The following is a 13,357-nucleotide window of genomic DNA, read 5'->3' as shown; positions in this document are numbered from 1 at the left end:
TTCAAGATGTAGTGTTTTTTTTTTTTTTTTAACATTTTATGGGGGGCATCTTTTCTCTCAGCATTGCTGAGTCCATTATAGAGAAACACAGATTTTAACTGGCATCTCCTTCTAATATGCCTTGTTGTAAGTAATTCCACTTATCAATTATATGTCACCTTGGAAACAAAAAGGGCTGTGCACTATTTTTAGTTTATTATTACTTATCTCTTTACCTCTTTGAAGTAAACCATTCTCATTCACACGGGGGTGGGGGGGGGGTTGGGGTGGCGGGAATGAGTCATCCAGAATTAAAGAGCTTTACCAGCCTAGAGTGAATCCACAGAGCTAGAATTAGAATACTAATTCTAATTCAAATCTAGTGCTGTTTTCACTAAACCCCAGTGCTCTTTGGCTTTCCTCATTCTGAAAGGCCTGAGGCCCTAGGAATCAGAGTATATATTATCTGTGCAGGGGGTGGGGTGGGTGGAGAGGCAGGCTGGTTTGGAGAGCTAAGACAAAACAAACCAAAACCAAAACCAAAACCAAACCAAACCAAACCCCAAATCCCCAAATTGAAGAAGGCTTAAAGAATATGAATCCTAAGTCAAGCTGTACTAATGACTCTTTATTTGACCTGGGGTAGGACATTTTATTGCTCTGTAACCACCAGGACCACTCACACAGCACAAATTACATTTTGCCTGGCCATATGTCTCATCCGTCTCCTTTGTAGCCTCCACAACATGGAGGTCAGGGAGAACGCTGCACTTGGGGTCAGACAAAGTTGGATCTAGTGCTTGCAGGAGCAACTTGGACAAATCATTCTCTGAACCATCTCTGTAAAGCAAGAATATTCTCTCCTTCACAGGGTTATTATGAGGATTAAATGATATAATATTTGCAAAAGTCTTCTCCTAGCACCAGGCACATGGTAAGCACTCCATAATGTTGAATGAATAAATGAATGGCCTTAAGTCAGGCCCTTCAAGTGCTATGTTAATTCCTTCAGCCCACTAGGATACTGTTGAGTTCAGCACAGCACACCATAGCAGTGACTTCCTGAATAGTACTCTAATGTTCCCCAAAGGCAGAGAGAAATTTCATAGTGTCACTGCCTGGTTATACCTGTTCTGGGAATACAGTAATTCCTTTTCCAGTGCTGCCAATCTATTACCTTTCACCAAACACAAAATTCACTTTAAGAAGGGGCAGAAACACAAGTGCCTTTCTGTTAGATAGAGGTTGGGAGAATATATTATTAAAATTGAAACCGACTTCTCTGATTTCTTAGCAAAAAAATCAGATTGGAAGCCAAACAGCTATTTGGCCTTTGCAGACCCTGGATAGTGATGCCCTTGGGGGAAAGGGGAGAGTTGGAGTTATTCCAAACTGTAGTTACGACATTTGTGTGTATATTTACTGCCTGTGCTTATGCTCTCTGCATTTAATTTTTACTCTCTAAGCCTTGAAGAAGTCACAATTTACCAAGAGCACAATTTAATACATATGGGTAGAAATATAGGCACATATCTCTGTTTCTCATTTCCTAATCATATTTTCTACACTCCCTATATACCTGATACTTCTTCTTTTTCAATCTACTTGCTCTGATTCTTGAACTTAGGTAGACAATAATGATTTGTTAACAATAAACATGCCCCTAGCCCTTCCCTCACGCTTCTTTACCCAGGAGGGCCTCCCTAAGATTCAAAGACAAAATCCTGCCATATAGTTAGCACCTGGTGCAGCTCATCAAAATATAATATCCTTTCCCAGATGATTGGAAATCTCGGCAATGCCGTCACACAATGAGGTGTGCAAGAAAAGAGTTTGTGGGTTGATTTTCATCATTAATTTGATATTGCACAGTTTTTGTGGGACTTTAAAAGAAATGAATTTTTATTACTTTTAAGTACTGCACATAGAGTAACTCCAACTCATCATATTTTAGCAGTTATTTTTCGGGGGAAGGATGTATTTTAAACATGCCTATGTTAGAGTGTCTGGTGGATCATTTAGGATCAGTGTCCTGTTGCTTGATGAAATCCAGATCACTCCAATGAAATCCAGATGGGGAAACTGGGTCTCTGGCAATGGCTGCCAGATCTTCTCCATATGAAATCTCTCTAGCCTGTATGCAAATTCAAAACTCCATATCCTGGAAATCCCAAACCAATTAAGTGGCGCTCCGCTTCTTAGTTACTGGACTAAACACAGGGAAGCGATTCTTTCTTCCCTGAGGAAATAAGTATGTCTTACATACATCTATCTTGGCACAAAAAGGGCTGGCTAAGCAAATTAATAGTGTAAACAGGACTGTGCTGGGGAATGTTTGTCCTACTTAAGAGAATAAACTTTTTATGCACTTTGTGCACATCCACTTACATACAAATAATTGATATGCTAATTACAAATGATTCTTAAAGCTCTTTCCCTGAGGTACTGTATGATGTTGTTAGTGTAGTTTGAATTACTAGCATGTCCAGTGCTTGGAAGTAATAAAAATGTATTTTAAAATATTCCATTATTCAGACTGGCTTTCCTCTAATTAGGCTGAGTTAGTGAGGCTTGCCTATAATTAAATAGGATAGATATTTTTCTACTTTCATTTCTAATATATTTAAGGTGGCTCTCCCCAATTCCCCATCCCGCCCCAACCCTGGCATCCATCATCTTGTTTTACAGGATTCTCCTGCCCAGAGCAAGCATACACAAACCTCTTAGCATCCAGCTCACTCTTCAGCAGCACTTGCATGGTCTCTAGGCAAACACACTGCCTTTAGTGCCTGGCACACATCCATATCCTTTCACTTGTTAACTTAGCTGGATATTTGATATGGCTTTTTTGAGGTGTCTTTTCATTGGTCTTGCTTTAAGTACCAATGGGTATGGCTCTTTTCCGATAGTGCAGTGGGTAACAGCACACAGAGAGCAAAGCCCAGACAAACTTTGCATTGGGCTTTTTTGTCAGGTAGAGGACACCAGATTTAACTAAATCTCTGTACAGACCACGTCAACAGGATTCAACAAGGCAGCTCATCAGTGCCTGCAGCTGCCGGGTGAATGACTGTCAGGCGCATTCAGAGCAGAGCCTAAAGGGTAGCTTTTTTAGGCTAGAGGGAGGGGACAGAGCAGTGATGAAAGAACACGGGAGGTGGGAGAATTAGGGTGGGCAAGGGGGTACATGGTAGTGAGCAGCTAAGAGGAATAATATGAATTTTGAAGTTAGAATGTTCCATCAAGCACAGACATAGTCAAATTTAGGATTCTTTTCAGAGCAGCCCTGCATTAGAAGGTATAATTCTCAAGTTTTCCATTTATGAGCTGGGTCTTCCTGTCTCTGGATAGTTTCAGAGCATGTTCTAGCATCAGAAGCTATTAAACTGCTGTGGAAGAATCAGGTCACTTTTTCCAGGGGGCAGGGATCATTCAGCACTAAAAACAGTGCAGAGAAGGTACACATCATAGAGACAGAACAAACTCACTGAGTCCTAGGAGATAGTCCTCCTGAACTTACATGAAAAAATAAATCACCTAGGAAGACTGCTCGGCGTAGGGGCTGTCATGGTGTCAGGGCTACCTGATACAGGAGTGTAGGAACTGGTCATGAAAGCCACTGATCTAGAGGGGAAGAAGGATATAAGAACTGTCCCTTTAACCACTGGATTTAAAGCTCAAAGGATCAATCAGGTAAGGGAAAAAACCAGTTCTCCGCTGTAACCCTAATCAAGTACTGGTGACAGCCGGGGCAACACAGATAATTAAGCACAGTTGCCCCTCCTCCAAATTATCGTATATTCTTAGGCACTTAATGTCTTTTGAATTTAATATTTTAAAAGACACATCAAACTAGGAACATTAAATGAATGGCCCACTTTGGCCTCATTTCCACCTGTGCTTAATGTTAACCATGAATTTAATTAGTATCTGAGTCATCCATTTTCCAGAAACAACAGGCAATTTGCATCTGCCATACCACAAAGAGGCAGAATAGAAGTTTATAAAACAGAACGAAAACATTGCCTACAAATATCTTACTTATGGAGGGCTTAGTTCAAAGTGCAAGGCTTATACAAAGAAGTAGCAGCTTCCATGACCTTTATCACTGGGCCTAAGTGTGATCTAGTGATGATCAAGGTGGTATAGCTGTGACCCAACTGAAGAGAGTAATTTTGTAAAGATTTTTTACCAGCTCTCAGATTGTGATGAAAATGGGATGAAGATGGAAGTAAGGCTATATAAATTATTTGTTCTTAAATGCTAATTTCTGGAGAATTCTTCCCTTCTCATCAGATGAAAGAGAATTTTGAAAAAAAATTGTATTGCTTAAAACATTTATGTATGAATATGTATTCATATTGCTTTTGCCACATCACCAAGCTCAAAGGAGTAGGCTATAATTGTGTTCTCTTTCACTGAGGATCTATCTACCTGCTTCGGAAATTGAATGATAAGGAATCTGGAGTCCCAGATAGAAGATAAATTCAAGATGACTTATCATTATAATGAAAGAAGAACCTATCATCATTAAAACATCTCTTCTTTAAATATTAACATTAAAAGTCAATAGGGAAAGGAAACATTTCACTTAAATATCCTTTAGTGATATCCCTTGGCTCTTATTTTACTTTACGGGTATTGGATGAACAGATTATAGCATGGATGGAGAATCTCTACCCTATATGTTGATACGCCTTCTGCCAGGATCAAGAGATGATATAAATTATGCCTGTTGTTATCTAGTTACTAAGTCATGTCTAACTCTTTGCAACCCATGGACTGTAGCCCACCAGACTCCTCTGTCCATGGGACTTCCCAGGCATGAATACTGGAGTGGGTTGCCGAATTTCCTTCTCGAGGGGATCTTCCTGACTCATGGATCGCATCCACATCTCCTGCATTGGCAGGTGGATTCTTTACCACTGAGCCACAAGGGAAGCTCAGTTGCAAAATAGCATAATGTTAAAAGCCTTTGGCAATAGTAGTCCCCTAAAAACCACATGAAAAGAAACTAATTATATAAGGAGACCTCTATAAAATGACATGTGACATTATTCACTTTCTAACATAGGAAGTCAGGATTTTCTCCATTGAAAATAAAGGAAATAAAGGAAAGAGCAGATTTACAGAATCTCCATGTTTCCAAACTTTAATTAGAAATTAAAAACTTAAGAAGTGGGACTTTCCTGGTGCTCCAGTAGTTAGGACTTTGTCTTCCAATGCAAGGAGTGCTGATTCGAGCCCTGGTTGGGGAGCTAAAATCCCACATGCCTCATGGCCAGAAAACCACAAACATAAGATAGAAGCAATATTGTAACAAATTCATAAAGACTTTTAAAAATGGCCCACATCAAAAAAATTAAAATTAATAAAAAAAACTAAGAAGTAAAATCTCTCAATATTTATTTTTATTTTTGATGCATAAAATTACAAATTAAATCATAAACAAATGGACTGTGTACACTACAGATCATGTGGTTCATTTGCATAATCTTAAAAGGTTTCTTTTTTTAAGGACTTTGCTACAATTCCTGGAGATAAAAATCTGCAAGAATTCTTGGGGATGGTATTTCCTCCTTGTGATACATTTCATACTTTCAGAATCAATACAGTGAAAGTGACTATACTACCCAAAGCAATTGCAAGATTCAATGCAATCCCTATCAAGCTACCAATGGTATTTTTCATGGAACTAGAAAAAATTTCATAATTTGTAGGGAAACATAAAGACCCCAAATAGCCAAAGCAATCTTAAGAAGAATGGAACTGAAGGAATCAGCCTTCCTGACTTCAGACTATATTACAAAGCTACAGCCATACAGTGGTATGCAGATGACACCATTTTAATGGCAGAAAGTGAAGAGGAACTAAAGAGCCTCTTGATGAAGGAGAAAGAGAAGAGTGGAAAAGTTGGCTTAAAACTCAACATTCAAAACGACGATCATGGCTTCCGGTCCCATCACTTCATGACAAATAGATGGGGAAACAATGGAAACAGTATCAGATTTCCTTTTTTTGGCTCCAAAACCACTGTAGATGGTGACTGTAGCCATGAAATTAAAAGATGCTTGCTCCTGGGAAGAAAAACTATGACAAACCTACATAGCATATTAAAAAGCAGAGACAGTACTTTGCTGACAAAAGTCCCTATAGTCAAAGCAATAGTTTTTCCAGTAGTCTTGTATGGATATAACAGTTGGACCATAAAGGAGGTTGAGCACTGAAGAATTGATGCTTTCGAATTGTGATGCTGGAAAACACTCGAGTGTCTCTTGGACAGCAAGGACATCAAACCAGACCATCCTAAAGGAAATCAATCCTGAATATTCACTGGAAGGATTGAAACTGAAGCTGCAATATGATGTGAAGAACTGACTCATTGGAAAAGACCCTGATGCTGGGAAAGATTGAGGGCAAGAGGAGAAGTGGGTGACAGAGGATGAGATGGTTGGATGGCATCACCGACTCAGTAGAAATGAGTTTGAACAAGCTCAGGGAGATAGTGAAGGACAGGGAAGCCTGGAGTGCTGCCGTTCACGGGGTCACAGGGAGTCAGACATGACTTAGTGACTGAACAACACAGTCATCAAGATAGTATGGTAGTTGAACAAAAACAGAAATATAGATCAATGGAACAAAATTGAAAGCCCAGAGATAAATAAATCCATGCATCTATGGACACCTTATCTTTGACAAAGAGGGCAAAAATATACAATGGAGAAAAGACAGTCTCTTCAACAAGAGAAGGTGCTGGGAAAACTAGTCAACTATGTGTAAAAGAATGAAAGAACACTTTCTAACATCATACACAAAAATAAACTCAAAATGGATTAAAGACCTAAATGTAAGACTAGAAACTATAAAACTCCTAGAGGCAAACATAGGTAGAACACTCTCTGACATAAATCATAGCAAGATCCTCTATGATCCACCTCCCAGAGTAATAGAAATAAAAACAAAAATAAACAAATGGGACCTAATTAAACTTTAAAAGTTTTGCACAATGAAGGAAACTATAAGCAAGGTGAAAAGACAGCCTTCAGAATGGGAGAAAATAATAGCAAATGAAACAACTGACAAAGAACTAATCTCTGAAATATACAAGCAGCTCATGCAGCTCAACACCAGAAAAATGAACAACCCAGTCAAAAAGTGGGCCAAAGAACTAAACAGACTTTTCTCCAAAGAAGACACACAGATGGCTAATAAACACATGAAAAGATGCTCAACATCACTTATTATTAGAGACATGCAAATCAAAACCACACTGAGGTATCATCTCAGGCTGGTAAGAATGGCCACCATCAAAAAGTCTACAAATAATAAAGGCTGGAGAGGGTGTAGAGAAAAGAGAATCCTCTTACAGTGTTGTGGGAATGCAAACTGGTACAGACACTGTTTAGAACAGTATGGAGATTCCTTAAAAAACTGGAAATAGAACTGCCATATGATCTAGCAATCCCACTGCTGGGCATACACACCGAGAAAACCAGAATTGAAAGAGACACATGTACCCCAATGTTCATTGCAGTACTGTTTACAATAACTAGGACGTGAAAGCAACCTAGTTGCCATCGGCAGATGAATGGATAAGGAAGTCGTGGTACATATAAACAATGGAATATTACTCAGCTATAAAAAGGAATACATTTGAGTCAGTTCTAATGAGGTGGATGAAATTGGAACCTATTATACAGAGTGAATTAAGTCAGATAGAGAAACACCAATACAGCATATTAACGCATATATATGGAATTTAGAAAGACGCTAATGACGATCCTATATGCAAGACAGCAAAAGAGACACAGATGTAAAGAATAAGCTTTTGGACTATGTGGGAGAAGTCAAGGATGGGATGATTTGAGAGAATAGTATTGAAACATGTATATTACCACATGTAAAATAGATGGCCAGTGCAAGATCGATGCATGAAGCAGGGCACTCAAAGCTGGTGTCTGGGACAACCCAGAGGGATGGGGTGGGGAGTAAGGTGGGAGGGGGTTTCAGGATGGGGGGACACATGTGCACCCGTGGCTGACTGATGTAGGTGTATGGCAAAAACCACTGCAATATTGTAAAGAAATTATCCTCCAACTAAAATTAATTAATTAATTTTTTAAAATGTGGGCAGAAGACTTAAACAGACATTTCTCCAAAGAAGACATATAGATGGCTAAGAAAAACATGAAAATATGCTCAACATCACTCATTATTAGAGAAATGCAAATCAAAACCACAATGAGGTATCATCTCATGCCGGCAGAATGGCCATCATCAAAAAGTCTACAAAAAATAAATGCTGGAGAGGGTGTGGAGAAAAGGGAATCCTCTTACACTGTTGGTGGGAATGCAAACTGACACAACAGCTATGGAGAACAGCATGGAGATTCCTTAAAAAACTAGGAATAAAACTAACACACGACCCAGCAATCCCACTACTGGGCATATACCCTGAGGAAACCAGGATTGAAAAAGACACATGTACCCCAATGTTCCCTGCAGCACTATTTATAATAGCTAGGACATGGAAGCAACCCAGATGTCCATTGGCAGATGAATGGATAAGGAAGTTGTGGTATATATCCACAATGGAATATTACTCAGCTATAAAAAGGAATGTGTTTGAGTCAGTTCTAATGAGGTGGATGAACCTAGAGCCTATCATTCAGAGTGAAGTAAGTCAGAAAGACTTATATTATCCATATATCCATAATATCCATAATAATCCATTATCCATACTAATATCCATATATTAATGTGTATATATGGAATCTAGAAAGATACCTATGATCCTATGTTCAGGGCAGCAAAGTAGACACAGATGTAAAAAACAGACTTTTGAACTCAGTGAGAGGAAAGGGTGGGATGATTTGAGAGACTAGCATTGAAACTTATCTATTACCATATGTAAAACAGATAACCAGTGCGAGTTTGATGTATGACGCAGAGCACCCAAAGCCAGTGCTCTGTGACACCCTATTCCTCTGGGATAGGGTGGGGAGGGAAGTGAGGGGGTGCTCAGGATGAAGGGGACATGTGCGTGTATAAGTGTGGCTGATTCATATTAATGTATGGCAAAACCATCACAATATTGTAAAATAATTATCCTCCAATTAAAATAAACAAATATATTTAAAAAATCCCTAAACTTGTTAAACTCATTTTAAAAAATTTCATACTTCCATGTGACAATTTGGGGACAGTGTAACTGATGGTTAATACTCCCTGTGTGACCTTAAGTAAATCAACCTTTTTAAGTTCCAGTTCTCTTATTTGGAGAAAGGAATGGCAACCCACTCCAGTATTCTTGCCTGGAGAATTTCATGGACAGTCCATGGGGTTGCAAAGAGTCAGATATGACTGAGTGACTAACACTTCCACAGTTTCTTATTAGTAAGACTGGAATAAGAATACTCTACCTTTGCAGGTACTGTATATTGTTAGAAGTATCAAATGGAAAAAAATCAAATAAATGATCAGTATAATTCCTGGCACAGGCAAGTCCTCCCTAGGAACTAAGCTCCAGGATGTGGGAGCTCCAGGATGTTTACCACCATAGTACCTATGTACAGGGTGGGAATGAAGCAGAGACAATAAATATTTGTTGAGTGAATGAATAAAATAGTGCCATTATGCTAAGTGAAATTGCTCAGTCGTGTCTGACTCTTTGCGACCCCATGGACTGTAGCCTGCCAGAATCCTCCATCCATGGGATTTTCCAGTCAAGAGTATTGGAGTGGGTTGCCATTTCTTTCTCCAGGGGATCTTCCCGACCTAGGGATCGAACCTGGGTCTTCTGCATTACAGTCAGACTCTTTACTGTCTGAGCCACAATGAAAGCTCATCATTATACTAAAATATAAGCAAATCCCTTAAGTTATTGCATTGGCAGTTCCCTTTTCATTCTTGTTAATTAGTGTCTTAAAAATTCTATAAGGTGACTTAAGGCAATCAGTTCTTTTGTAGGAAGGTCAGAGTGGCTTCAGAGAGCTGAATTATGGCTCCAGACCTATAGGAATGAATTCTTGTGATTAAAACAATCCTGACTTATATTTCAGAGGCCATGTCAGGGTCTAAGGAAAATTCTCATACAATAAATATAAACTGCAGAGTCACTATATTATATGATTTTTTTCTCTTCCTCATTGAATAGCAGTGGAGCTCAGTGTAGATGGATGAAGGAATTCCCCACAGAAATAAAAGCTTGAGTTTAAATGAGCTATTCCTTCAATGAGGTTGCTGTGGTCCTAGAGATCAAGTTCTTTCCAGGTAGGCTATCCTGGTTATCCCAAGCATAGTAGAATTAATGTTTGTAAAAACCAGTTTGAAGAGCAATAAAAAAATTATTTCAAATAGAAAAGTATAATATTTTTCTCAAAAAAGAAGGGGCAAAAATTTTGTTGTTGTTGCTGCTGCTTTTTTAAACTTCTGGAATCTCTGAATGTTTCTTTAGGTCAGTGCTCTTTGATGGAGGAAAAAAGGTTTCTTTTAATTTTGGGTTACAGCAGATAAACCATAGGATTCAAGGTAAACAGGCCAAATACAGGAAGATTTTTATTTTAATAATTACTACTGTGAACCCTAGTTCACTAGAATAAGATTATTTCTTTGATCAGGCTGATCGCTCTTACTAGCAAAGTATTGCATATGTGGATATAAAGACTGCTATTGATTGAAAAGCCCTGCTTAATAGGGCCTTTCATAAGTCCTATTCATTGAGAAGTCTGTATAACAATGTGTTTTCCTTTTGGCGAAATTTTTATGCAGTGTCTCTAATTAATTATTTTACAAAGCTGAATAGTCAAATATTCTTAATAAAAGGTGATTTTTCCCCAAAGTGTGTCAATTTCAGTATGCTTTGTATCATACACATTATATATATATAGGAAGGCACCATATACATAACCTTTCTATGAGATATATCCTAGTAAGTGGATGTTTAGTAAAGAATGCTTTCTGGATGTTAGGGCTGTAAAATGATAGGTAGGGTAAAAACTAAGAAGTTTGAACACAACTCTAAAATTCTTCTTCAGACTATGAATATGTCATGACAGTTCACAGTGGGCAAACAGTTTGGTCATCCTGCAAGATTTAAGGTTTCAGAGCAGTACCTCTCTTGAATCAACTGCAAGGAAGTGCTTGGTTATTTGTCCTTTTTTAAAATTCCTTAACTATAGATGTTCCCAAAGTCATCAACACAGCCTTTTGGGTAATAGTTTAAACATTATTAAGACTATCTCACATTGCATTCAAATACAACTAGAGAGCAAACATTAAATAAAGGCAGAAAGGTAGTTTTCAGATGACAGAGCTTGGTAATTAGGAAATGGTCTCTTTGGCAAAATAGTTTTCCTATCCCATCAAACTTTGCCTGTATATAAATTATGGGAGGCTTTGGGGAATGGTGACCCTTGCCCTTCTAAATTAGCATTGAATGACCTAGGGAGCGCTCACTGTGAAATTGTCTTTTTCATAAAATGGAACTTCTGGTGTTGAAAATCTTCAAGTAAAGATTCCATATCTGATCTATCAAGAAAGAATCCCTAAGATAATTTTTTAAAAAAATAAAGAGGGTATATTTAACCTTAAGATGAAACCATTAAGTTCCTGCCTAGCTGTTAAAGTCAAAAAAAGGCTACAGCAGAGGAAAAAGCCATAAGGAAAAGAAGGAAGGAAAGGAAGGAAAAAGGGCTCCTAAATTCAATATGGAAAGATAGATAGTTCAGAAGCAAACCAGTGGCAAACTAAAATTAGAGCGTCTTATAAGTGAACCAGCAATAAGAGGTCCTTTATTTCTCACAGGTAAGGAGTTAGAAAACCAGTCGGCTCATGGAACAAAAAGGATGAAAGAGACTGAAGATGAACTGAATGACTTTTTTACATGGGTAAGCTATTCCTGTCTACTCTGTCTTTTGAGGTAGGCAGATGAACCAGATGTCATAGTGGTAAATGAACAAGATACTCTGATTCTAGGCAACAAACTAGAAGTAATCAAAAGCATAATGACTGAGACTAAGTGATACTGTTACTAGAGCTGACCCTCTGCAAAACTAGTTGGCAAAGATTGTTTGTGCCCCCTTCCCGCTAGTTCTCCTCTGAATGCTCAGGGTGCTCATGCTCTAACCCTTTCAAAATCTGCTATTATGAAATGGCAGAGTGTGGGTGAGGAGGAGAGATTGGGCCAGAATTCCATTTAAGGGCTATTTCTCATTGTAGAACAAAAGTATGTTTCCTGTTAAAGGAATTTCATCAGCTATTAGTCCAACAGTTGGGACAGATGTTTGGGTCAGGAAGCATTCTTGGCACCCTTGGGATCAGAGGTGCCTTCACATAATGCCCCGACCACACTTGACTTCTGAAAGAAATCAAAGGGAAAAATGACTGTCTCTCTAATCAAAACCTGGAGCCTGGGTTTTGATTCTGGGTGATCTCTATACAGTTTGCTGGTGGAGCTGCAACGGCAAAAGGGGCCCTGGGAGCTATAAACTAATGAGTGTCTTGTACTCTGGTACACAAGCTAGAAGAATCTTTAATAAATGCTGGCTTCCTGTATACACTGGGGTAGAGGTGGCGATATGGTAATCATGTGTGATCCTCCATTGATCTTTTCCTCCAGGCTAAATTCACCTTTAAAACATTTAATTAAGTTTGATACCAAGGCTATCTTTAAACATGAATTACTGTGGGATAACAATTTTTAAAAATCATGTAGGAAGAACTGGTTTAGAGAGAAATAGGGGAGAAACAGACATTTTTTTGACTGAAGACTTGTTTGGGGGTGGGCGCTGGGAAATCCTCAAGTCTGCAGATGATACTCAGCTTTTCCAGGCAGTGAAATGACAAGTTGATGGGGAAGAAAGGAAGACTTCAGGAGGTTTCATGACTGACAGATGAGCTTCAATAGGGGCACATGTAAGGTAATCCATTTAGGGAGGGCCAGAGATTACAAGCTACACTTGCAGGATGATGGGTGCTGACCTTTCAATTAAGGCCCAGGAAAAAGCACTAGGAAACCCTGTGGACAGAGTACTGAAGAGAACAATCTAGTTTCCTGCTATGGCAAAAAAAAGGGCAACAAAATGTTGGATACTGTCAATAAGAGAATTCAAAGAAAAACAAAATAATTCTTCTTTTACACAGAACCACAGGACATCATTGGTAAAGTTACGTCAGCAACTCTGATCTGCACATCTCAAGGACAGGACAGAGCCTAAGGGGAACAAAGAAGGGCAATTAAAACCATCAATGGCAGACTGAAGAAAGAAAAAGAGCCTTTTCAGTTTGACAATGCAGAGGTAGTAGCCAGGGCACATGATCAAAATATGAAGAGGCTACTGCTACGGCTGATGACCTGACATGCCAAATCTCTTGAGCT

General features: G+C 38.7%; 1 protein-coding gene across 6 annotated transcripts in view; it reads right to left on the bottom strand.

Annotated features, from left to right (window-relative positions):
• Nucleotides 1-13,357, bottom strand: part of HDAC8 (histone deacetylase 8) — a 256,182-nt gene that overhangs the window by 162,958 nt on the left and 79,867 nt on the right. Inside the window, exon 8 of one of the 6 annotated variants that reach the window (XM_061137359.1) lies at nt 5,152-13,192. The exons of the other annotated variants lie outside the window; for them this stretch is intronic. Within the exon in view, the coding sequence (XP_060993342.1) occupies nt 13,147-13,192 (46 nt within the window). The 3' untranslated portion in view covers nt 5,152-13,146. Of the gene's footprint in view, nt 1-5,151; nt 13,193-13,357 lie in introns of those variants that run through there. 6 annotated transcript variants of the gene reach the window in all.

Source organism: Dama dama, chromosome X (assembly GCF_033118175.1).
Source record: "Dama dama isolate Ldn47 chromosome X, ASM3311817v1, whole genome shotgun sequence".
In the NCBI taxonomy this organism is placed as follows: Eukaryota; Metazoa; Chordata; class Mammalia; order Artiodactyla; family Cervidae; genus Dama; species Dama dama.
This window is presented reverse-complemented; position numbering and strand designations above follow the sequence as displayed.